The following is a 26,822-nucleotide window of genomic DNA, read 5'->3' on the forward strand; positions in this document are numbered from 1 at the left end:
GATATCGTAAGGTAGCCTATTTGTTGTTCTGAACGCAACAAATTTAAAATGGACCCAAGACAAAGAATGGCATTATCCAATCAGCTTCAACAACCCCTTTTGTGTAATTTTAAGGTGATCAACATATTCCAAAAGACGGGAGGAATAACTGCCTACCTCACAGAACTCTATAGTCCTCACATACTTTCAAATAGTTATTTACCCAGCAAGCAGGCTTATCAGTACAAAAGTTAACATAACAACAGAGATGCCACCTCAGAGAATATCAGAATCACAATCAGAAGTTTGTTTTAATTGCTAAGTAAGTTTAAAATATATATACAAAACTAAAAAGTACAAAATATTAGAAGGGGGTGGGTCCTAGGCCTTATTGATGAGGCCAACTGCAGCCGGGAAGAAGCTGGTCTTGTGGTGTGAGCAGTGGTGTAGTCCAGGGTATACGCAGGTATACAGAGTATACCCACTTATTTTTCAGTCAGCATTGAGTATACCACTTCTCAAAACAGGGTGTTTAGCCTGTGCTGTTAGGGCTGCTAAAAAAAAAGTAAGAGTATACCCACTTCTCCAGGGACCACTACACCACTGGGTGTGAGGTTTTGGTCCTGATGGACCGCAGTCTCCTGCCCGAGGGAAGTACCTCAAAGGCACACTAGTTTCCCCATACTAGGATAGACACCCAGGCACAAATATTACGCCTACTAGTCAGCCACGGAAGTATACAGTTTTTATTAAAGATACAAGTGCATAAACATACAATTTATACAAATTTAAAAATAAGTTACAATTCTTGGGAATTAACATCTTTGCTTGAGTCATCCCTCATGGTCTTCTTGGGTAGCAGCTGAGCGTGAATGTTTGGAAGGACACCGCCCTCCGAGATAGTCACCCCACCAAGAAGGGTGTTGAGCTCCTCGTCGTTCCTAACAGCAAGCTGGATGTGACGTGGGCCGATACGCTTTTTTCGGTTATCCTTGCAGGCGTTTCCAGCCAACTCCAATATTTCCGCACACAGGTACTCGATGACAGCGGCCAGGTAGATTGACGCCCCACTTCCAATACGCGGTGCATAGTTGCCTTTACGCAGCAAGCGAGCGATTCGACCAACAGGGAATTGTAGACCAGCTCTGGAGGAGCGGGATATGGACGTCTTGGCCGTAACAGCAGCTACTTTCTTCCCACGACCGGACATTTCTGGGAAAGATGGTTGGTGGAAAGGTATACGTCACAAGTCATAACACATCAGAAAGACATTCAAACACTAAATTAGCCTACCTAAACTAGGCTATAGGCCTCGCTTTGATGCTCAGCGTTGAACAAAATATCTAGTTAGAGCATAACCCAAGTTGAGTGTGCCTTTGCCGTTCAAAACCAGATGATAGTTAATGGCAATGAAATTGGACCAGATTACTAGCCTACAGCCTTGTTTACAATCCAATTAAACTCAGGCAGAATAACTAGGCCCTACACAGAAGAAGACGTTGAATAGTAGACAACACTGATCAAATTTTGGCGCAAATTTTCACACATTAAAAAGTGCAAAGCATACTTACTTTCTCAACTCGGTTACTACGATAAGGACATTAGACAGGATGCATTATGCCTGGAACTTGCAAGCGTGTTTTGTAGCGTGCGCCCTACTGCTTGATTGAAGGTAATTGCCAGCACCTGGTTTTTAATCACTAGACGCCATTGCTCAACAGATTGACACGTTGATTCGGCTACAAACTGGGCTACCGACAGCGCATGTTTTACCGTGAAGGAGCGCTCTTTATGGTTCCCGGGTACAGCATATGGGGCATGTTGCAGGGGTCACCAGCCAGTTGGGCACTTGTGTATCCTGTCACCCTTGCTTTCCTAACTAAAATTTTGAAGGGACATTGCCCTGACCCGATAAAACACTCTAATACAGCAATTCAGCACTCAATCCCCTTACTAAGAACTGGTGTTTGTCTTATGATCTATAGACTTATATGAAAACAAGAGATTAGCCTGCCTTTTAATGATAGCAGAGAAAAACATGAGTTGAAGAGCATTCATTCTCCAACTCCCCACCTTCCCCCCCAGCTGCCTGAAAACGAATTGTTATTTTATGCGGTTATCCACAAAGGTTGAAGAGTGAATGGAGGCAATGTATTCAGTCGCAGCTTACATAGTATGGTAGGTCTTATCAGAAGTAATGTGGAATCAGGCAACTATGGCCAATCTCCAGGCAAAAAGAAATAAGATCTGATAGGCTTGTGCCATAACTGTGAATTCTCATTGGCCTGAAGATCAAGCTCTGACCTCAGAGTTCAGGGCTCACTGTATGATTTCAGATAGCTATATAAATTAGTTTAGTTTCAGAGTGCACTCACCAACTTATCAGCCTGGTCAGCAGTGCAGAGAAAGATTCTCTCATTTAGGCCCAGAAAGAAGGAGGTGGCCCTGGCATCCATCTTGAGCTGCTCCCTCACTGGGATGAGACATTTAAAGACTCAGTGACTAACAAAGCATTACAAGAGATCGGTCTGTTCAACACTACTACCAAATCGGTCTGTTCAACACTACTACCAAATACTTCCCATCCACTTAGGTTCAGTGTGTTGAATCGGTTTTACCGTTTTACCGCCATCATGACTATTGTCAATTTTACACATAAATATGGTCAATGAAGGTCTGTAAGAACCTTTTTCAAAAGGTGTCTTATAACTACATCAGATGGGATGTTGGGGCAGCCAAACTCATCCCACTAAAGATAAGTGTCAGGTCATACTTCATACCTCCAGAGGACTTCACTTTCACCAGGATGTGGTCTCCAGCTTGAATTTTCATGGCCGCCATCTCATACTCAACAGAGGCATTAAGGGGCATCTTTAGAAACACAAAGCTGTGGTCATGTCGGAAGACCTTTTGCAACACTACAAAGAAGAAGGTCTGAGATGGTTATCTGAGTCCATTTCATTCATTAACTGTATCATGTGATTAGAGCAACAGACTTCCATTGTGCAGTACAACTCATCTCTGATCACGTCTGTATACACGGTGGGTAGGTTCAGTATTTATGACTGTGCTTCATAATACTATCAAATAAATGCTAGGGCCACACCTTTGTCCTTCACCCTGATTGGCTGGCTCATTCGGACCCGGGACTGATCAAGTTGATGGCATACCTGGAAGAGATGATCAAATATGTATGTGGATGTCACTAAATATTTTATATAAAACTTTGCTCATAGAGTGAAAATGAAAACAGTTGCTGCAACATGAAAGTGTAATTGAAGACTCCATTCATGTGTTATCTCAAAAGTAGTTTGACAAACCAGAATATGGTGAATATTTCACTTACCCTAATTGAGGGCTGATGTCCATTGTCCAGCCTGGAAAACCATTGAAAACATGAATACTATTATGAGAATGTTACAGAACAAAATTACACCTCTGTCAGGAGCTAAGGTATCCAAGTGTGTGTGTGTGTGTGTGTCTGTGTATTACTCACAATATGTGACTCCTAGCTCCAATGTATCCCCTCAGCATGCGGAGATGTGCATGGCCCTTCACCTGTTTTGCCAGCTTCTGTTTTAAGAATGCACAGAAACACATGATACAAATGACAAGCATAGAAGTTGCAACTGTATATGCAACTTGTAGGGTATGTCATTTCTTGATTGTCAAACATCACCTCCAGGAAGCATACCACTGCAGGGTTATCCATCAGGAGCAGGCCATATAGCGCCACCCACTGGATAACGAGGTGTATTATTTTATCCTTGGTCTTCAGGGCGGAGGCTGATGGCTCAGCATGGAAAGTGAAATTATCGTTAAGGAAATGTGACCTCAGGTTAAACCTGACAGTGAAGGCAACAACATAGCATTTCTAAAAAAAAAAAACCATTGCCTAAATGTCACTATAAAAGATCCTCTATCAGTGGCAGTTGTCGTGGAAGGATATTGATTCAGCAGGGCAGAGCACAGCTCCTCAGATGGCATGAAGAGATGATGCGTGAGCAAGAAATTGTACACAAAAGGATCTGCGGGCAAAGATGACATAAAACTCTAACAATCACTCTAGAAGCACTGGCCTGTTTCACTTTCTCTTTACCACATGATAAACATCAGAGCCATTTTAGTAATTTACAGTGTAACTGGTATTTTTCCAAGTTTCAAACAAAAATCCATAAAAAAATGACTAGCTTCAGGAAGTGCCTTACCCATTCGATCATCAGTTGTGTTCAGATTGATTGAGCCAAGCAAGAACTGCAGAGTCTTGTCTGGTGTTCCCAACCTCACCAACAAGCTAGAGACATCAAGGCTCATGAGACACACACTCAATTAGCAGGAGTGGAGTCCACGAAATATGCACAAATCTCGCTGTAAGTTATGTTGGGCCCACGTCGTCATGTTATCCTCCCAGTCCTGCCTGACCCCCGCCCATCACAAGGCATACTGTGTCAGGGGGAGTGCCGTCATTACGGTTGAGTATGTGCTCTGTCTGCCATATCAACGAGCATGGCCTCTTTGCGGTCAGGGGGCAGGTTTGGTACCATGTAAACCCTCTAGGACCCCTTCCTCCCGTGCTCCTGAGGTAATATGTTGATTGGCTGGCATTGTTTGTGGCTCGGTCCGAGGCGCTGATTGTTTCCCACACCAGAGTTCATTTGAGGACACACACTGAACAGACAGCCAGAGGACCGTAAGAAGCAAGTTGCTGAATCTGCCAAAGGTGTACCTGTACCTTAAAGTTTATATATTCGTACGTGCAGTACCAGTCAAAAGTTTGTACACACCTTCTCATTCAATGGGTTTTCTTTATTTTTATTATTTTCTACATTGTAGATTAATACTGAAGACATCAAGACTATGAAAGAACATATATGGAATTATGTAGTAAACAAAAGGGTGTTAAACAAACCAGAATATGTTTTATATTTTAGAAATAGGTTGTGGCAAAATCCTTTACGTTTATGAAATTATGACACTGATGCCCCCTGTGGAAGACATTGAATATAACCTTAATTCTCTGCGCACTGTACCACATATTCAGTCTGAGCTGCTACAGATCCTCTGTTTACACCTTCTTTTGCACTTCTTTGGCTTCCTGATGGTTCCTGTGGCTCTCTTTCAACCGTGACCTCATCACATCGGTCCTTTTTCCCCTCCAATTTCTCTTTTGTTTTTCCCAAAGAGCTTAAAAAAAAAGTCGGTAATGACCCATCCATATTGTTTTCAATAATTTATTTAGAAAAAAATAAACCTTTGATACATTTGATATGAAATATTTTGCTCATACATTTAACTGTAAAAACTACAAAACTGATTGTGCTGTCTTCATAATTTCCATCCTATCCAAAATGACCACAAGTCCTTCGGTCTCAGACTGCGACCCTCAGACTGTATATATCGCCCACAGTGTTTTCCATGGCACCAGGGATCTTCATGGCTGAATGGTCCCAAAGCTAACCATAATATCCTGTTTTGCCATAACTTGCATTTTTCAGCCATGTACACAGGTTGCTGCTGTACTGTGCATCCTCTCATGTGCCTCTATCAAGGCACTAGGGGGCACTGTAGGCCAGGAAGAAATGTTCTCTGGCCGACTCAATTGTTACCAGCTAAACCAGTTCTGAGAAGGCTCATACACCTGTAGGTTATCCAGATAGTTCACACAAATGTGAAAACACTGCTATTGTTTGCCATTTGTACACACAATTATGTCAGTGAAACCCCACATCAACTTAGACAGCCAGCCAACAAACTGACAGATTCACTCTTTCCGTTATACAATGAAAGTGAATCTTTGCCAATGTGTTCTAAACTAACATGTCCATTCAATCAGATATCACATTTTGAACTGGACTGATTCTGGGTATAGCGGCAGAATTTTAGTTTTTGGGTGAACAATCCCTTTAAGTTCAAAGGCTGTATATACTGTAAAATATAGCTTGATGATTCAGTAATATAAGACACAGTGCAATGCTTGGCCTCTACATGATAATGATGGCACAGTCTGCCCTGTGCTTTTGATGCATGGAATGTCAGCGTTCGATGTCCCTGGACATCTGTGTTAGCTTCCTCTGGTTGTCGATGACTTTGAGGTTCTGGACGTAGTGACGGATGTTGCTGGTGCTGCGCAGAGTGAGCGAAAGGTCGGAATCTGGACAGGACAGAGGCAGTTACACAAGGGGAACAGGAGGTGAAACAGTTGTTTTGTGTATCATTCAGGTCTATCCATTGACATAAACTTACACGTGGATAGACGTATGGCAGGAGTCTCCAGGAACATTCGCTCCGTCATGCCCTTCTGTGGTGAGGAGGGCACTGCTGTAGGAAAGACCATCAGATAGGTTGTTTATGCAGTTCTCCAGCCAGTCTCGACTGTAGATTGTACGTTTTTAAATGCAGAATGCATCACTGTGTAATGTGCAGTTGATACTTACAGTAAGATTGATTCCTGCAACCCGTCACTATTTTCAATGTCCTGGCGATCATGCGCTGCAGAGATGAAGAAGGATATCGAAGAGTATAAGTGTGTGATACGACAGCTTTGTTTAAAGATGCTCACGATGACATATCTAATATGACCGACATTCACAACTTTGAAAGAAAAGTGAAAACTTAAGTCCATGTTATATCATTATTAAATAATGTTGTTAAGTGCTTTATTATTCTAGCACACTCACCATTTTCTCAAAGTTCACCAAAGTGTTGGTGTAGTTCTTATTTCCCTCATGGATGAATGTCATGTCTGTTGTTGAACACAAGCAAACACATACAAGTAAGGGTATTGACAAGGCAGCAGTCAATATTGCTTACCAAACGGACATCTGGCATATCTGTTAAACTACACTAGCTAAGCATAAGCTGTGTCAGTGTTACCTTTCAATATGAGAGGCATAAAGGGGATATAAGGAGGGCTGAGTTTGACCACCGCCAGCCGATATGCCCTGTGGTTCCTGGCAGGATCCTGAACATTACAAATATACATTTACATTACATTTGTCATTTTAAAACACCAAACAATAAACAATACACAAACCACAATTACATCTGAATTAAACCACACTGTCAATGGATATTTGTAATGAAAAAAATCCAGAGACACTGGACTAAGCTTACCAGTATTCTCTCATAGGTTGTGAAGATCCTCCGTGTCTTGTTAGGTACTCTCTAATAGTGCAAATTCAGAGACAACCACCAGTTTGAATTTTGTGGTTATTTGTAAATAAACCATCCCAAATGAAACCAAATAAACTTCTGCTATCCTTCTTACCTCCCAGGTTTTGTAGAGCCGGGTGACCGCACTGTTGGTCAGGCCAAACATCACAGCATAAAAGGAGTTGAGATTCTTCTGCTCCTTCAGCCTGAAATAAGAACAAATCGAGGTTACTCACCTAATGCAAAAAATGATCTACCCCATAGAAAAGATCAAAAGGAAGAAAAAGGTTAAGACTGATATATTTACCTTTCTCCGAAACTAGGCCAGACTATGACCACACTCTTACTACCCAGCTGAATATTACTCTAAGTATGTCTTCTCAATGTTTGCGATGGGATTTTATGAAAGGCTTGGTAAGTGTGTCTGTAACTATGCCTGAGTCACTGTGACGCATTCACACACACACACACACACACACACACACACACACACACACCCACATGTGTATTCACACACACCAGGGCAATCTGAATTAATTTGAGTAAGCTAATTTACCAGCTATGTGACTATTGACTCTGAATCTGATGACATTTATACCGGAAAACATGGCATTCCCCCCACAGCTTTAACAGGCTTGCATCTATGATGTGACGCTTGGATTCATCACAAAAGTGGAACAGAACTGTATTTTACATTTTTGGCAATTCTGCAGCCTTACACAAGCCATCATCAGTTTGAGAGCAATGTAGCCATGAGATTGTTGGGACAATAACGTTTTTTTTTCATACTCACACAATGGCCATCTTGATAAACTTCTTGAGCAGAGCTGCCCGCTTGGCCAGGTCTACACACAGACACAGCTCCGTCACCACCCAGTACTGCACCTCGTTGAAGCGGCGCATGAAGCGCTCCAGGTTGGCAGTCGTGGTGTTTGGGAATTTCTCCCTCCCGAAAACATAGTAGAGCAGCTCAGTCTGTGGAAGCATGGATGAGGTAGTTGGGGAAAAAAGAGAGGGAGAAGAGAAGAGAGGAGAGGAAAAATAAAGTTGAAACGACAGGCCTTAAACTGACAGGCCCAGTTCCATGATTATGCAAGACGCATGCTTTATCAGATTCTGCATGCCACACATGGATTGAGTCATTGACATACCACAGTGACATCTACGTGCCACTGCTCCTCTCCATACAATCCTCATATGCCACGCTTACCAACCTGCAGCCACTGTGAATACCTGTGTTAGGTCATACCTCAGATAGCACCTGTATAACCAATTTGCAGACAACAAGGGTGTCTTGTTCTGAAAACTAGTTACATACAGATAGTGAGATGTTCAAAAAGTACCAAGCCTGCTTTTATTCTTTCTAAATATTCTCTGTTATCATTTGTCATCAATGAGCTTGTCTTCCAATCTCATTCTTTTATTGTTATACCTGTTGTGGGTAATGCAGTTAGAACACATTACATTTAAGGCTAGATAAAATGTTAAATATTCTGACTGAAATGGAATATTTATTGTTTGCAAGGATGTCAGTTCTTTTGCCCTTTTTGAGAACATTAAGTGTCAAACATTAAGTGTTAAAAGTGATATAGGTACTGATATACATGGGGTTCTTTTGGTCAGCATGTACAGGCCAAAGGGGTCACACTGTTAGTCTGCTCATTGCAGATTGATGTGAAATTGGGAGTCATCTTACTGTTTCTGTTCTAAGCCAACAAGGATGTGCCTCAGCCTTCTCCAAAATGATGAAGTCATTCAGATGTTTCACATCCCCCAAAGCTGTAATCTTATTGATAGTTAAAGTTTGGCTAATAAATGTAATGAAATTTAATGTATATGCGATCCTCCACTTTCTGTAAGTCACGGTTGTGACCTGGTCAGAATCAAACAGAAAATTCAGGAAAAAGGCTGGTAGTGGAAAGTAAAAAGCCTTTTTTAGTTGTTTGTTTATTTTGTATTTCGATAGGACAAAGAAGAGAAACAGGAAATGAATGGGCGAGAGATGGTGAGTGGGATTTGGAAATGACTGTGGGTTGGGCAATTTGATCACACCTCATAAACAGATGGCAAATGTGTGCGTGCAAAATAGGACCCTTATCAAATCTGTCTTTTTATGCCAAGTGAAACCATCAAGTATTAGCCCTTCCAAAGTGGTACAGACAAACATCAGTAACATGAAAAACAAAACCAGCCCCATTTGTTTCCTCTCACATTGGATATTCTTCTTTCCCTTCAATTGACACATAAACCTACATATCCTTCCATGTTCCTACCTCATGCATGGCGGTGAACAGCTCCCAGTCATAGTTGGTGAGTTGGCTAGCAATGTCCTTGGAGCCCATCTGCTCAAGTGTGTCCATGGTGTTTACCTCAGGGCCCAGTTGCTCCTTTAGGGGTGCCTTGGAGGACCACACACGCACACGCACACGCACACACACGCACACACGCACACACGCACACACACACACACACACACACTCACAAACACACACACACACACACAAACACACACACACACATACCATGTCAGTTCTTTGACTGTAAGACTCCTGCTTAAGAAAAGTCTCAGTGCTTCATAATAATGACATAGGCTTAAAATGAATATGGAGGAAGTGTGTCACATTTGCCCTACAGATGGTCTTGTCTAAATCATCCATAGCTGGTTATAAAATCGAACCAAATCATACTCCCAAAACCAAGAGGGCACCAGTGAATCACCACATTCATGTCTTGGTAAGTGTCTCGGCTATGACTGTTCCGTTCCGTGAATAGCACTGCAGAGATAAACAGGACCCTTTTCTCTGAATACAGGCGATGTGTAGACGCACAAAAAAAAATCACTTTCAGAGTGTACTCACCAGTTTATCCACTTGGTTGGCTGAGCAGAGGAACAGTCTCTCATTCAGACCCAGAGACGTGGAGACAGCCCTGGATTCCAGCTTGAGCTCCTCCCTATCTGAGACAGGAGAGAGCACAGGCACTTCAACACCGGTATCTCACACAACATTAAAAGGGTAAAGTTTACTCAGCACTATTGACACCAATTACCCAATATTTCCTATAGGCTTAAGTACTCTGTAATGAATTTGACGTCATTGTGTGCTTGCACAGTTCAAACAGATGACACAACTGAAATACCCCTTAACTCTTTCCTGCTGAGGTTGAGCAACATCTCTTACCTCCTGAAGAGTTCATTTTGACAAGAACGTGATCTCTGCTTGTATTTGCCATGGCTTCCATGATGTCCTGCACAGATGAGTTCACTGGCAGCATCAGGCACACAAATGTGTGGTCAGGCCTGAAGATCTCATGCAGGACTGAAGAAAGACAAGATGTCAGACAATGGATAGGACATATACATTTTCAGGGTTTACAGTTGACCACTGTGTGCATTACAATTAATTTCTTGATTATTATTGATAAAATAACAAAACCACAATGAATAAGTTACTAATTTTTACAACAGTAGATCCTTTGATGCTATCACAGACTTCCTTAAGTACAACACAGATAGAGGTAATCGAATGTGGTGGTACTGACCTTTGTCATTAACCTTGATGGCCTGACACTTTCCAACTGGGATATCATAGCCCAGGAACCAATCAAGTTGATTATGTTGCTAAAATAAAAAATCAAACAAATGAATGTCAGTGCATATTTCCAGTAAATTCAATCAAATATTCAAAAAGTTGCCCAGCAAATTGTGATAACGACAGCCTCAGCAGTATAGCACTTAGCATTTTCCCAAGGAAACTTGGAGAAAGTACTGTTTACTTTTCCATTGTGTTTATCAGACCGTGTCATAAAAGGCTGAGTGAGACTGAAGCCTGTGCATGTTATCTCAGCAGTGCTCCCACAAGAGAGAGCACGATGCAGAAAGCACTCACCCTAATCCAGGGCTGGTGTCCATTGTCTAGCCTGCGAAAGTGTTTGGGAAAGAAGCAAATTATAAGGACATTTTTTATAGAACTCAGGTGCAGGTGCATTTGTTGCTCTTAAACTCACATTTTCTTCCTCCTCTCCTTGAGCTGTTCTCGAAGCATTGCAGAGAGGCGAGAGTCGACTGTCACCTCTTTATTCAGGCTCTGTTTCCAAAGAGCACAAAAAGCAAATTATGCTGATACCTGTTTAAGGCAAACCTCCAAAAGAACATTAATTGCCTCTCCAAATGCTTACGTTAAGCAGAAACATATTAAAAGACGACCATTATATGAAGAAATGGAGTTGCCTTTCCAAACTCACCCTTTTCCCAGTCTGTATCTTAAATTGGCCATTGTTATCATCATGACAAAAATTACCTCCAGGAAGTCAACCGCTGGAGGGTTCTCCTTCAGAAAAAGTCCATACAGCGAGACCCACTGGAGAACCAACTTCACAATCTTCTGCTTGGTGTTCAGGGCGTAGGCCGCCTTCTCCAGCTCAGAGCCCTCTGAGGGCTCAGCATGGTAAGTGATGCTGTCATTAAGGAAATGCGACTTCTGAATGAGTCAAGACCGACTGAGAAAATGAATAACACATCATCAGACCTTGTATTAATGAGGCTAGCCCGAACTGAAAAGAAAGATTGAATGATCATGATGTTAATCCCAGTTAAGAGTCTCCCCTCTAAAACCTCATAGCCTTGATATTACTGTAAGCACATATAGTCCCCAGGGAGTGGTGATTCTGGTGGAAGGATATTGATTCAGTAGGGCGGTGCACAGCTGTCCAGAGGGCATAAAGACCTGGTGGGTGAGCAGGAAGTCACTCACAGAAGGATCTGTGGGGAAAATGGCACAGTTTTTACAAAATACACTTAGAGCTGACCTAATTTTCCCAGGTCACATTGAGGGTGCATGGCATTCTTTAAATAACAGGCTTGTCCCCCTCTAGATGTTATGTCTCTTATTTGTGTGCCCACAGTGTTGTTCCCACAGGTGAACAATTTGAGAATAGATGACCAACTTCAGTATGAATAAACCTTTTCTCCCTTCATGAGTGACTATTATCATGCCTCAATGACCCCGTTCCACTAAGCCGAGAGCATTACAAAATAGCATTATTGCTCTGATTATTGAAATGGAGTACCGGTAAGTAGAGAACAGCTGCACTACCTATTTGGTCGCTCGCATTTGTGTCCAGCTTAATTGTGTCAAGTAAATGTTCCAGTATCTTCTCTGGTGTTCCTGACATCACAGTGTACCTGAGAGAGAGAGTTATGGTATGTTACTGAACTCTGTGGTTATTACCCTGTTCAGAAAGTTAAACATGCCAGGTGATTCCCAAAGCTCCTTTCACGCCATGACTTTGTTTGCTCTCTATTGTTTGTGCATCTTTATTGGGTTAGCAACCTGCTCAACTTCACAGTGCATTAGGCCAAACTTCGATAGGCTGCGTACTTGCTGCTGCCTCCTGCTCCGCCCTGATTGGTCAACTCCTGTCCGGAGCTCTTTTCAAGAACCAGGACAGCTTTCCCATGTTCTTCCAGACGCATAGTGTTGGCCTCTACATCCTACAACACACGGTGTCAAGACATGCCCAAGGCTAAGTGCACATATACCAAAAAACACGCACAAATGTTCTATAGAAGAATGTTGATCTACCTATACACTTGTTTAAATGTATAAGCACAAAACAACAAAAACTTTTTTTTTTTTTTAGATTTAACATACTGCACATTTGTGCTGCTCAATTTCTTCAAAGGAGGCCAAACAGACTGATTGAGATCATACTTCAAAGATGTTATGCCTGTACTATGTTCACATACAGTCTGTTCAGCAATAAGTCCTGGCCCTTAAAAAGTCCATCTTTGTCTGCTGAGGAATCTATAGCCTGTCCACTGCTCACTTTCAGGATCCGTATGAAGTCTTGTTTGTCCACTCTGAGAAAGTGGCAGTTGTCTTCACGCATGATGATCGTGGCAGATCGGGGAGCATCATTGACCAAGGCCAACTGCCCAAAGTCCTCCCCCTCATGCAGCGTAGTCACCAGACCCTGCAGGAGGCGAACATAAAAGAACACTTACACGCCACATTGTTTACTCCTTACTCCCAGCGAGTGCATTGTCAAAGGACCTATTTGTCATCCCTTTTCCAGGGCTATTTAAAACACTTGGCCTCAGGGGTCATCCTGCAAGTGGAAAATAGCTTTACCTTGCCGTGTGTGATGACATTAACAGACCCCTTCCAGATGATGTACCAGGAAGTCCCTTTGTCACCCTGACTGAACACTGAAAAACAAGGAGACAATTGGTTATCTCGTTCTCCTTGCCATCTCACCGACAATTTCCGTTTCACCTGATGGTATGTCTTAGCATAGCAAAGTTTATGATTACAATTAGACCACACTCCCTCTTAGAAGGTTATTAACATTCTAACCCAGTAAGATACTAGATTAATAGTAAGAATCCTTTTGCCATAGAAAGCACAAAATTATTCATTTTTATTGTGACATCATACAATCACTACATGGTCCATTTATGGAGCTGCATGCAAATGTATCACCTACTCAGGCTGTTTGACATGCAGGCAGCAAAAGCAGCCACTCTCGGTGTCATTAAAGGATGCTCCACCTGTGCACCGTTAACCTGGTTCTCTCACAGGCTGATATGTTGTGCTGCAAGCACCTCTCTCTCATCATCTATGTGGAGAGTTTTCTGAGTGTTTATGAATGTAATATGCTTTTGGCTACTTCCATATGCTTGTGTATGTGTGTGTGTGTGTGTGTTAGGCTGCCTGCCTACAGACGCTAAAACGTCAGTGCAATGTTCACACTCACAGACTGTGCCCCCTTTGGTGTGAGACTCGAACGCCAGCACAGCCGCCAACTCCTTCCGTACCTATGACGACAGACAGAACAGATCACACACATTTTTGGCAGTGCTAAAAAAGACCTGTGTTATTACATCACAACACATTCTTTCCCTCCCCACATGTTCGGCTACTTGTGAAGCGCACTCCACCAGCAGGCCTTGCCAAAGATTTTTCATGAGCTTATTCTTGTAGTTGCTTGTGGCCGCTGCTTTTGGATCACTCCTCAACCTTGATCCCTATGTGCGCTCTAACTGTCCATTTAGCTGGTGTTGCCACCACATCCCCTGTAAAAGCCTTGCTTTATCCAGAATACCAACATTTATTCATCATTGTCTTCCACCTCATCCTTGATGGCCCCCCAAGGCAGCACAAGTCCTCTGTGTAGAGATCTCTTAAAGTGTGGCATTGCTTTCACCTTGCCAAGAACCTTGCGGATCTGTCAAGAGTCTGTGAAATAATACTCTACGTGTTCCCATTTAATCAATTCCTTGACCTTATTACTTGTTACCTGACACTTACCACAGCAATAAATGGCTAAGGATTGCCTGTGCCTGACCTTAATAGCAGTTTTTGAATGAGCTGGATTTGAGCTGACCCAACACTTCAGTCCAGTCTCTCTGAACCTCATCCAAGAAATCCTCTTTACATCCAATGAATAGATTAAATGCTCTGACAACAAAAAGAAAATCTGCCTTTCAAATCATTTCATTCGTCCCGTCCCGCTTTTTCACCATCCATACACAAATAAGCGTTGATCCACACAAATGCCCTCTTCCCATCCAATCGATGCAATGGAGCAACCACTGGATGACAGGGTTGTTTCATTCAGGCCGTAGTGTAATGCTACAGCGAGCGTCAATAAACTCACCATGCGGCTGAAAAGGGTCATCTTGACAGAAGTCAACAAACTGAATATTTATCTACGGTTTGTAAAACTATGCAGATAATAGTGCCGCGCTTATTTTACTGTCTGACTCAAATATCTGTCTAACAGCTGGCTGCAGTAGGCCTAGGCGCTCACACTACTTCAGCTAGCAAGCTGTTAGATAGCTGAGCTAGACGGCTAAATAAGTCCAGAAGCCGAGCTTGACAGTTCAGTAAAAACACCCACCACAGAGACAGGAAGCAGGCATTTAGCATAACCATCTTTAACCCAGCAATTCAACCCAACACAGCCCCAGGAGACGAGGAGATAATGATTGTTGCAACCAAGTGAGTTGAAGGAACTGAAATGTGACACCATGGTGAGATAATAATCTGGTTTGTTTTTGGGGGAATTTGTTATTTTCCTGAACTGTCGCCAACGTAGTTTACACGTATCTTGTATGTAATCTATCTGTGTATATGTTTGCAGGTGTTTGCATTGTATTTTTGAGCAAGTGTTGTTTAAGGGTATTTAACTTATGTTAAGTCTATATTGTCTTTGAATGAGACATTTTACAAATGTGTTGATGCAGCTTATTTGTGTGTTTTTGTAGTTGTGAGAATGAAATATGAGTTAGCTCCTCTCCCCAAGGTTAGTCCTTATAAAGTCTCTGGCTGAAAACTGTCTCTCTCATCGACTCCTGCCCCAGTAGTAGGCTAGTCAGGCGTTGAACGTTCATGTGTTTTGCAGGAGTGACTTTGGAGGGGTCTGAGGCTAGGATTTTTTCCGTTGTATCAACTGTTGGCAAAATCTATCTTACTTGCTGGGGGAGGAGGAGGAGGGGGAGGAGGAGATGAGTCAGTATTTAGATCTGTGAGACTGTGGTGTGAATGTCCCTAAGGCCACAGGAGGAGCTCACTCACTGAGGTTGACAGGTGCGCTGCAGCCTTGATGTGCATCAGCTCCTCATAAATCACCTCCATATCTTCCGCACTCCTCTGATTCGGCCTGCAACAAACACACCGATGTTTAAATCAGTTAAGTCAGCTCCAGTGTTCACATATTATACCTCATAAGTCAGTTCTAATGTTCAAATATCATACCTCATAAGTCAGCTCTTGTGTTCAAATACCATACCTCATAAGTCAGTTCTAGTGTTCAAATATCATACCTCATAAGTCAGCTCTTGTGTTCAAATATCATACCTCATAAGTCAGCTCTTGTGTTCAAATACCATACCTCATAAGTCAGCTTTAGTGTGTCATCCTAGACTGGCTTGGTATTTTAAACCAAAATTGGTGAGGGAGAAATGATTCAGAAAATCCTGCTGTGTTCATTTATATGAGGCTTTCCAAAAATGACCCCTTTTCTGGTGTTGGTGAGACACCACATTTTCTTTGTTTTGCTTGCCAAAACCCTACCCATTGTCACCACTGAATTGGTAATTGTTATATATAGACATATTTACCCCTTAACATGTACTTACTGTTTGCGCAGAATCATTGTGAGAAGAGCATCAGGACCCATCTGGATGAGCAGTGACAAACTCTCTTGGAGCTCCTCCTCCTTTGAGTCCTTCTCATCCACTGAGAGGTCAAACTCTGTGTCAATGAAGCGGTAGAACTGTGTGTCTCTGTCCTGGAAGTTCAGCTCTTGTTTCACTACAACATTGGAAAGAAACATTTATGCCAGAGACGATTTAAGACAGCCTTCAACACAATCTACTATAAAAATCACATGTGGCCATTATTGTCGGGCCTATTTGTAGTTTTTCGTCTCAGAAAACCTTTATGTTCCTAGAATTTGCGGTTCATACAGAATTAGCTGTGGTGCATTTACCATGAATTAGGATGCCTTCGTCCACCAAGACCTGCCACATGCCAACAGCCTGGCTTCGTGATTGGGAGCAGTCATTTAACTTCATCAGCCAATCAACTAACTCCTTCCCACTACAGCACTGTCTATTTAGGAGACAAAGGGAAATGGACAGGACATAAATTTGTGATTTGGAAGCTCATTGTGACAAGGCAGGGATGTGTTTTTTTAATGAAAATGTATCATTCAGGCCTCTTAATTACAGAAACACAGAGAGATAATATATGCATACCTGTATGTTTTTAAATGGTGCTTTCGATCTCTGAACAGAACTGGATTGCGTTCAATTAATGCACTGGACACAGCTTTAGCAGCTTTCATGATCCTCTCTGATAGAAACTGAGAGACAAAGAGAGAGAAGAACAGAAAACACAAAGGCATTAGCACACAGGCACGTAATGGAGGGAAATGAAATAGGGCACATGGTTGGGGGAAATCAAATATTTGAAACAAGCCTTTCCATTTGTACCCTCTGTCAAGAAGTAATCAAATCAAACATGATAATAGACCCAATGAGGCACGAGTTTTCCTCGCAACGGGAGGACGTGTGGACCCCATCAGCTTATCTGATTAGTGAGTAAAAATTAAGGAAAGGGTTTACAGGGACGCTGTTATCAGAACGACAAAGCAGAGCCTTTCTGTCAGGTTGAACATGAACAGAACAACAGTTGAGACTTGTTTGAGAGGTGTTGGTGAATGTCTCTGTGTGTGTGTGTTTAACAGTGAGTGGGCAGATAGCAGGTGAGAGTGTCACATCCACACTGCAACATTCTTTTACACCTCCCCCAAACTAACACTGCAAACTACCACTCACATTCAAATATGGTCTATCTTCTCCCAATCTGTCTTCCACCCTTTCTTACTCTTTCTTAGTCCAACTCTCTTAATCTCCCTCTACTCTCTCTGTTTAGTTTTTGCTCTATTCACTTGATTACTCTCTTTCTCTATCTCTCTCTCTCTTCCTCTCTCTCTCCAAGCCCTCCTTCATCCCTTGAGGAGTCTGTCCCGCTCCGGCACCCAAACAGACTGTAAATACTGGCGAAGACCAACCGCTTTTCACTGATGGACGCAGTGGCTCACGGAGCTAGCGGAGCGTGCCATCTCTGTTGCTAAGCGGCTCCTTTCTTTCTCTTTTGCTTGTCTGAGCAATTTGGCTCTGCCGAGCTGCACACAGAGGGGCTACAGTATGGACCCCTAACTGGCACAAGCTCATCAGAACGTCGGACCCTTTGACTCTTTAACTCCTCTACACCCTGACCCCTCCTCTGTTTTCTTTCTCATGCGCCACATTTCCTGTCTTGTGTTGACATGTGTGCCTCACACAGTTGCATGTTTGTTTCAAAGTTTCCTCTGGGTCTGTGTTTGGCTGAATGTGGCAGTCTTGGGATATGAGCTGAGTACCGCAAAAAAAGAAAATCCTCCTTCTACATTACCCTATTTCTTGCCTCCTCTATTTCTTCCACACAGAAGGAACAGAAAACAAACAGATTTCCTGAAAGATTACATGTAAACTGTAAAATGCATCACATACACATACAGCCTTTGACTTGTGGTTCCCTATCCCTAAATCCTATAGCTTGTGATGCATAATGGAAATAAATTCCATCCCTCAATAGTTCAAAAGTAGGTTTTATTGAATCTTCTTATTGTAGACTTAGGGTTGTCATGCAACCACATTCAGCAGCCAACCATCTCTTTACAGGACAGACCAACACCGCCATCCTGGCAGAAGCTTAATCAAGGGTAAATACCTGTCAGCTGAATTACTAAAAGGTTGTTTTGAAAAGCTAAATGGACTTGCGAACACCCTTTCCTCACTTGCAACTACTCATTTTCTAATAGGGAAATAGGTTATCTACTATTATAGAACAGGAGTTAATTTTTCAATTATAGTGTGTCTGACATTTCAAAATATTCATCTACCTGCAGTCTAATACAAAGCAAAGACTTAAAAAGCCACTCAGCTATCCACCAACGTCCTGGTTTCTCATTCCCTCTGCCTACACACAGGGAATGACTTCTGGTCTTGGTGCATCAAAATCTCTGTGTTGACGTCCTAGCTCCCAGGACAGACAGGAACTGCCAACTGGAGGTCATGGCTATCCCACAACCCCCTCCCAGTGGGACCCACAGCCACTCTCTCTCTCTGTCCGGAGACCTCTGGCATCAGACGTGAGTTCTGATACTGCATGACGTACCTGAGTGCTCATAAATTGTCAAATGCGTATAATTTTCAATCGACGCCATATAGCCAGTCTACAGTACAGAATCTACGTCAGTCTTGTGGGCAAACCCACTGAGAAAATCCTTCCCCCCACCACTCTTGGTCACAAGTGTTTTGCTGCCCGAGAGGACTCTAGGGCTTCTAAGGAGTACTCTACGTATATGAGGTACGGTTTTTGCTTAATGCATGCAGTCTCACATGTCATGTGAGACTATTATCATGATAGAGACTGACTGACTGGCAATGTGCAAAAGGACATCTAGGCTGGATAAGCCCCGTCCCCATGGGGCATGGTATGACTGTAGTTGAGCCACTATACATTTTCATGCTACACGTAGAGCTGAGTTGTGACATATCATATCAGGTTTTTTTTCTTTTTTCTTTCTTTATTCCCACCATTTTATTTTATTACGTTTTGAGCACTTTCATTTTAGCTCTGTTCAGGAGAAAGTGTGTGGCTCAGCGAAGGCTGGGTTGGTCGTGTGGGCGACTCAACACAATCGGCCTCAGCCTGACCTTGGTGGGCTGTGTGGAACCTCCACTACAGAGAAATAGAACACAATGGAGGTGGGCTGAGCGAGCTGTGGGTAGCCAAGAGTCTCTTATGACTTTTTTCATGTATTCCCTTCTAGTGCTAACCACACAGTGGGCATGGTGACAGGCTATGTGGATGAGGTACAATATCATCAACAAAGGACACTGGCTATGACATGGAATGAAGATTGAGTATGACTTCACATCATTTGCAGGCCTCTATCCATGGGGTTGTCAATTCCTCAAACTTTTGACGTGAGACATGTGGCCTGTGATAAAGGCCAGAGAAGTGAAACGCTTGCTTCACTTTGTGGAAATAGTGCAACAGACTGAACTAGCAAGCTAGTTAGCAGACTTTCGGAGGCAGTGTCCGGCTGTCTAAGGCCCCCATGCTCTGATTCACTGATGGTAATGCATCACACACCAATACCTCAGACAGAGCACTCCATCTTGTGACAGCACAGCCTTGAAAGTTTACAGCCCTGTAGGATACCTGAAATACCTCAAATGTTTTTTGTTTTTTTCCCGGGCAGCACTTCATCGGAGTTGTTCCTGCCTTGTGCTCTTACGTCACCTTGGCAACCATACGAATTATGTCTCGGAGAGCACCAGCAGCTAGGCTCACAAAATCACAGGAAAGCGTGGTGCTGATAGTGTCTGTTCCAGAACGCACGGTGCTGATAGTGTCTGTTCGGACTTCCGGCAGACTCAGCCAAAGCTGCAGTTTCCCCCGTTTGCTAAGAACGCCTAAAATACCCCAGCTGGCCCCTGAAACAGCGGCACACAGCCCAGACACAAACAAAACAAAACACTTGAGGGGCTGGCCGTGCTTTGTGTTCATAGGGAAAAGGCATTTAAAGGCATTTAAAGGCAAAGGCAAGTAGACACGTCAACAAAAAAGTAACCAAACTCCAGTGCTGACGGGCATAGATGGCTACATGCTCGTGTTCATGCTGATGTTGTTGGGAATTATTACTACGTGCTTAGAATGATGTTTGTAGCAGCATTGTGCAGGAGAGCATTTGACTCAATGAAAACTTAATGTGTTTTTGTTAACTGTGAAGTTTGGTCTTCTAAGTTCTAGGTCGGAGTTCAGTTAAGGAGGTGAAAGGGTTTGTGATGGGCAGCCCTTTTCACAGAATGGAGATAAGCCACACAGCGAGAGGGTAGGGTGGGGTAGGGGTGTGTTTGGACAGGGCGGGGGGGCGAGCAGTTAGTTAGTCCTAATGGGCTGAGGAGTGCCCTTTAGACTCCTTGTGACTGTTCCTTCTGCCGACGAGGCTTGGTATGTGTGTTTTTTTGTCAGTGTGTGTATGTGTGTGTTTGTGTGCATGTGTTTAATACGTGTTTAAAAAAACTGCCCCCAACAGCCATGTAGGTTATTAACACAGTAAAAGAACAAGTTCAGCAGATACTGAGTGTGCAAGCGCTGCAACTCTGGCAAACAAGACAGGGAGGCACTCCGGGAAAAAATTCACTGCAAATTAAAGAAACTGATTTACTCTTTTATTGAGCAAGTAAATCACTCCTTAAATTGGAAACAGGAACTACTGAGAGAAGGAGAAAGTGAAGGACAAGAGAGAGCGGAGGAGAAATCATGTAATTAATGTAATTACATGTTAGAATTTCTTTGTATGATCATAAAGCAGTAACTTAGCTGAGTAAGACACTACGTTTAATGATGTACGTACAGTATGGCAGACATATGACATACAGTTTTCCTTCACTTTTTCTTCTACGAAACACCGTTTTTTTTGTCACATGGCCCTGCAGTGAAGAAATGCATCATATGATGAAGGAGCTGACACGATTCTGAATGTTTAACCCGCTGGGCCTCAAAAAATGAGAGATAACCACACTTTATGCTTCTGAGCATCTCCTCTCAGTAAATATGTTGATTGTCTTGAGACAGGATTGCATCAGAACGAGAAATGAAAGAGAGGTCACAAGGACGCTGCCGTGCATCACAGAGGCCATACTTTATAGCCTGTTGGTCAGTGGAGCTATGTTATTACGCTGGCGACGCTCGAGCCAAGCCGTTTAAATCTGACCAGAGGACCCACAGACACACACTACGTCAATACGAGGCCGTCACACACCACAGCTTCCCAGCTGTTCTGAGCAGCCTGGGCTGGCTGGTCTGAATGGCACTTATTGCCTAAGGCCATAAAGCATTAAGCACAAGCAAGTTTGTATGAGTTTGATATACGAGAAGTTAGATAATTACGCGTCAGGCCTTAAAAATGGAAACGCTGGGCGCCCGGGGATGAAATGCACTGAGCAGAGCAATGAACTGTATCAGATGCGATTCAGGACTGTATTCAGGCTGTGGCTTCATCGGCCCTTCTTCCTCTCGTGAAGCTAAGATGGCTTATAGAGTTATTTTTTGTAATTATCTCTGGTTTTAATAGTTTTTATTTATGTAGTATAGTATTATAGTACATGTAATACCATATGTATCATGACACTGGCTGTCCCCTATTTTCTCTGAAGACGAAGAGGAAGAAGATAAAACTTCTGCTTTCACACACCCCTACCTGTTTCATAGTGTTCTGCGTGTCCAGGGTGTCAGGCAAAGGAGTCTGAGGAGAGAGAGAGAGAGAGAGAGATGGATAAGTGCACAATCAAGTTCACATTCATTATGAGTTCTTCAAAGAGCACGCTACTGTTGAACTAATTTGAGGTCACGTATGTAAAAATGAGATGCAAAGAAGGACACTGTAAGTGTGATTGCTCAGGGAGACAGTTGTGAAGGATGAAGTGCCAGTCACCATCTTGAAATGTGAAAAACATTGGAAATCAATCTACTATATGAAAGTTACAATTTCTGAGGAAAATGAAATGGCACCATTTACTAATCAGGAGAATTCAATATGCTAAACCAATTTTCTCACTCTGATTCAGACAGCCTTCAACAGAAATGTAACATCCTTTCAGTTATGAAGCTTAAAAGAATTTCAGACACTCAAGAGATATATTTAGGGTCTTCTGATTGCAATGTCTAATTGGTGACAGGTGATGGAGGGGGTTCAGCATTTCAAAAATGATAACAGTACAAAAAAGGAACAGATAATGCAGCAGTCCTTTGGATAAATACCACACAGAATGGCATCTGAGGAATGGACTGTCCATAACCCCAGCACCTGCCATCAGCTCATTAGAGTCGCATTGTAGTTCAAAACACAATAACACACCTAGATTCATACAGGAATCTGAGAAGAATGCCTTCTACATACCATTGACCTATATGTGTTTTGAAATGTATGGAATGACAAAAGGGTAAAACTGCATTTAATAAGATGGACAAATTATTAATTAAAGGTAGCAGTGAGAGAAAACACATGAGTGATAGAGTAACTTTCTGGTACTTTTGCTTTAAGGCGTTCCAACACTACTGGCCTGACTAGTTGTAAGATAAAATCAAGAACAGAAATGAGCACACACATGTAAGAAGCCATTTTCATAGGTCTGACATAGATCTAGCTACATATCCTTATCATTTAAAGCAGTTCTGCCGAAATGCTTCCATGTATGGTAAAATCTTGCAATGTCTACTATAAATCTGATGGAAATGCAGATTACACTTGTAAAAACAGCATTTATTCAAAGCATGCATGCAATTCCAATGTGACTCCACTGAGAACATTTCTCTGGCCAGGCGCACGGCTACTTAAGCGCTGCAAAACAACACTGATGGGCTCAAACACTTCAGACGCTTGATTGGGCAAAGAAGTGTGAATGAGAACAGGGCTCTCGAAAGAGCAAATCTAATGTCCCCATGGCTGATGGGATGTTCAGTTTTAAACCCTTCTGTCATGCGGTGTGCACACTCTACAGATGCTGAAACCACTTGGGCAGAAACTCCCTGCCATTTCACTGGAGGACAGTCATGGTTTAAGTCTTTCGAGGAAAGTGGCATTACAGAAGTCTGGATGAAATGTTGGATATTCTCGCAAGACCAAAATGGAGGATGGCCGATGTCTGCTGAACCCGTGGACTTGCACATTAGTTACGCACATCTGTCTTTTTAGCAAACTTAACAGGCATAAATCGGCAAAAAAAGATGCATTAAGTCACTAAAGGAACAACGCACGGGCATGTCATAAATCATAAACTTTTAGGCAAAGTGCAGTTCATGTTCGGGTTTAAAAGTACACTTTAACATTTCAATGAAACGTTTCTTTAATACATGAACACTTACAGCAAAATGACTGTCCACATGAGCGTTCATTAATTGACTTGAAGACAGGTGTCTATGGTGGAAATAATTTCAAAACCTAATTTTTACTTCACACCATACACTGTATCCCGCACTCCTTATAGGTCAGTCCCTCATCTCAAACCCACTGACAATCAAAACTCCCCTGTCACAAGATCCCAGAGCTGATTTCCTCTTCCTCTTTTGTTCCTTTACTCTTATTGTAACTTATCTTTTATGGCTCCCTGTCAGCCTGCCTGCCTCTGTTCCCAAGCCAGCCACAACATGGCATTTGCTGGGCTCCTATGCCAAGCTACCCTGGGCAATAGACTCCAGAGAGGGACAACACAATAGTGCCTGCATGTGAGCCTCACTTCCAAACATAGCTTAATTAAAGCTCTAATTATTTACCGAGGTGTATTGTACAGGTTGTGTTAGAGAATACTGCAGAGGGAGTCCCTGCACTTTCCTTAGCAGCACTGACTGAGTATTTTCCTCCTGGCCAAAATTCAATGAACAATAATGCAGAGTACTGGCTGGAAACGCACACTGGTGTCAAAGACTCATGCGATCAGGACAATAGACAGGTTGACATTCGTGTATTGTTCTGTTTGTATGACGGGGCTATAGATGTCTCTGTGACACACTTTAGAATAACTTGAGAGCTCTCTCTTGGGGAGCCGAGATCATAAAGAGAGATGACATGATAGACCTGAGATGGATCTCTACATCTCTCTCTCTCTCTCTGTCTGTCACACACACACACACACACACACACACACACACACACACACACACACACACACACATGCCTTATTTTCACAGCCTCCTCCACAGTTTTTCCTCATGGGCATAATGAGTGTGAAGGAGAGATCTCTCCGCCCTCTTGTTCTGTTGACCGAGTACTGAGTAAACTGTACAGACTCGTTGCTGTAGCCAGCACGGTCACAGTCCTGAGGTACAATATATTACTTCTGATTGGTGAAAAAATGTCAGGCAGTGGTGCATTTGGCTGTTGCTGGTGACAAGTCAGCAAATAATTTGCTGCTAATTTCCAAACCTGACACACCTTGCAACATCCTCTGACCTCTACTACTCCGATCAAACAAGAGACGTCAAGCCTAAATAACAAAATTTTCCTGTGTCAACATAAAAATGGGCATTGGAAAAACAAAGCTGGACTGAGGAGTAGGCAGTGGCATGCTGGGGGACAATAGTGCCCCCTGAGCACCTATCTGTATGAGTGGAGGCCTCTATGAATGTGAGGTATTTCACTCTATTCCTGGTTTACCTCCAGATATCATCACCCACAGGGCTGGAATGCCGAGGCACTGACCCCGAGGTCCCCGTCTTAAGGTCTTAGCGACAGCCACCCAGGGGCCACCGCAGACCGGCTCAGCAAGGGGATCTATTCATTCCCAAAGTGTAATTAATGCCCAGTGTGAGGCTGGTTAAACTGGATCAGGTTTTTTTGTTCTGCACATCTTTGAAGTGGCTTAGATGAAAGCTACAAGGCGGTCCAGCAGGGTGGTTCATGTTTATTTTTTTTCCCCCCTCCAGGAGAGTTTTGTTCTGACGATCAAGAGAAATTACTTAGCACGCAATTAACACAGGAGCCTAACGAGGTGACAACTTAATTGTAATCAACATGAACAGGATTGTGATAATTTTTTGTAAAACACAGCTGGCTACATTCGGGTGTCAAAGTACTGAACAAAACGGTCTGTAGTGAGCAGAAAAATGCTTAGCCTTACAAATAAGTTTCTGTCATAACCTGCTCAACATCACATTCAATACCTCGCTTCACAGACTGGTAGATAACTTGACAAATCTCTTCTGGTAGCAACTGTCCTTGTTTACGTGTGTGTCTTTGTTTGTGTGTGAGGGGATTGTACATGCACGTGTGCGTTCAGGTCAACGCAGGATAAATTTAGTCCAGAATGAGAACTGCAGTGATCTGGATCTTCCTGTGACCGAGACCCCCTTTCTACGCATTTAGTTTACTCCAGCACAGAGAGGAATTAGGCCTTCAGGTGGACAATAAACAATATTCTATTATTAACCAGGCTCCTGACAAGAAGAAAAAAAACTCAGCAGTCTTCCGCTGCACCCACACCCACATGGAGACAATAGAGCGCTGTGAGAAACCCCTCGCTGTCCTGCTCGTGAGGAGTTGCACGTTGTACTGGTGTGTCAGTGTGTGTTGTGATAGCTGGGTCCCAGCCCACCGCCACACCAGTCGCCAACTGACATCTTGAGGCTACTGCAGCTCCCTTTATTTTTATCCATACAAAACATCCCACCCCTCCTCAAATTTTACACTGGTCTGGCACGGTCAGGAGAACAAAACATAACTATATACTCGCAGACGCTTGTGTGTGTGTGTGTGTGTGTGTGTGTGTGTGTGTGTGTGTGTGTGTGTGTGTGTGTGTGTGTGTGTGTGTGTGTTTGTGGGAGTACATGTAGGAAGCCATGGCCTTTCCATCAAATATTGACTCAAGTCATTTCATCGCTTCTAATACCTTTTACCTGTTCTACAGGTAAAACTGCAGTCTTGTGACTTCATTAATCCATCAGAGTTGTTTGGATATCAAGTTCATACATGTCTATAACTATTCATACATGTGCAATTAACTTTTTTAACCGATAACTCAGACTCCACGCTGGAATGTTCTCTCTCCATTAATACTTACAGCAGGGTGGTCATTTTTTTTAACATTAAGACCATGTGTCAATACTGATCGGGCACTTTCGTAAACGTTGGGTTTGAAGAGACTGCTGATTTGGATGATAACAGTACCATATAAACTGTAGCCTACTCCTCCTGTTTTTGTAGCCTTCCTTCACCTTTTACAAACTTGGAATAGACTGGTTCAAGAGTGACAGCTTACCCAGCTGATGCCTCGAATAGTCTGTGTGTCCATGGAATAGCGGTCAGGGTGGACCCGGTAGGTGTAGCTCCGGAAGAGATGCATGATTATTGCGCTGTCCTTGCTGATTTATTGTAGTTTATGTGTTTTCAGAACACTAGATGAAAACAGACCCTTCGCCTATTGAATGGGTGGTCAAAACGATACGAGACGAGAGAAAACAATTTCCCAAAACATGTTCCATCTTCTGTTAAAAACAACCGACATCGTGTCATCTCAGACCAATACATCGCATTCCGTCCAAGAACATCCCTTTACATGCCTTCGTTATTCC

General features: G+C 42.8%; 2 protein-coding genes across 2 annotated transcripts; both read right to left on the reverse strand.

The window, feature by feature from the left end:
* Nucleotides 1–778: 778 nt before the first annotated feature.
* On the reverse strand, nt 779–1,189 carry LOC308377207 (histone H2A-like; the record flags this gene model as incomplete). Its single annotated transcript, XM_080853791.1, has 1 exon — nt 779–1,189. The coding sequence occupies one exon, from the start codon at nt 1,187–1,189 to the stop codon at nt 779–781; it is 411 nt and encodes a 136-aa protein (XP_080709917.1).
* Nucleotides 1,190–5,306: 4,117 nt separating this feature from the next.
* Nucleotides 5,307–26,822, reverse strand: rapgef3 (Rap guanine nucleotide exchange factor (GEF) 3). Its single transcript, XM_080854569.1, has 27 exons — nt 26,510–26,822; nt 21,958–22,002; nt 16,895–17,001; nt 16,627–16,748; nt 16,274–16,448; nt 15,711–15,795; nt 13,888–13,948; nt 13,263–13,339; nt 12,958–13,104; nt 12,510–12,622; nt 12,225–12,313; nt 11,812–11,890; nt 11,430–11,586; nt 11,137–11,216; nt 11,019–11,049; nt 10,672–10,750; nt 10,311–10,448; nt 9,990–10,087; nt 9,405–9,530; nt 7,925–8,106; nt 7,247–7,337; nt 7,093–7,143; nt 6,853–6,940; nt 6,657–6,721; nt 6,414–6,468; nt 6,223–6,297; nt 5,307–6,130 (listed from the first exon to the last, which is right to left on the reverse strand). The coding sequence occupies exons 1-27, from the start codon at nt 26,591–26,593 to the stop codon at nt 6,012–6,014; spliced, it is 2,619 nt and encodes an 872-aa protein (XP_080710695.1). The 5' UTR covers nt 26,594–26,822; the 3' UTR covers nt 5,307–6,011.

Source organism: Sprattus sprattus (genome assembly GCF_963457725.1).
Source record: "Sprattus sprattus genome assembly, chromosome: 16".
Lineage (NCBI taxonomy): Eukaryota > Metazoa > Chordata > Actinopteri > Clupeiformes > Clupeidae > Sprattus > Sprattus sprattus.

Bases quoted from the DNA above. Each gene is read 5' to 3' on its own strand.
- rapgef3 (XM_080854569.1), bottom strand. From the start codon at position 26,593: ATGCATCTCTTCCGGAGCTACACCTACCGGGTCCACCCTGACCGCTAT. The intron at 22,003-26,509 runs GTAAGCTGTCAC...CTCTCTCCTCAG, and splicing joins CTATTCGAGGCATCAGCTGG to ACTCCTTTGCCTGACACCCT. The intron at 6,941-7,092 runs GTAAGCTTAGTC...TGTAATGTTCAG, and splicing joins CAACCTATGAGAGAATACTG to GATCCTGCCAGGAACCACAG.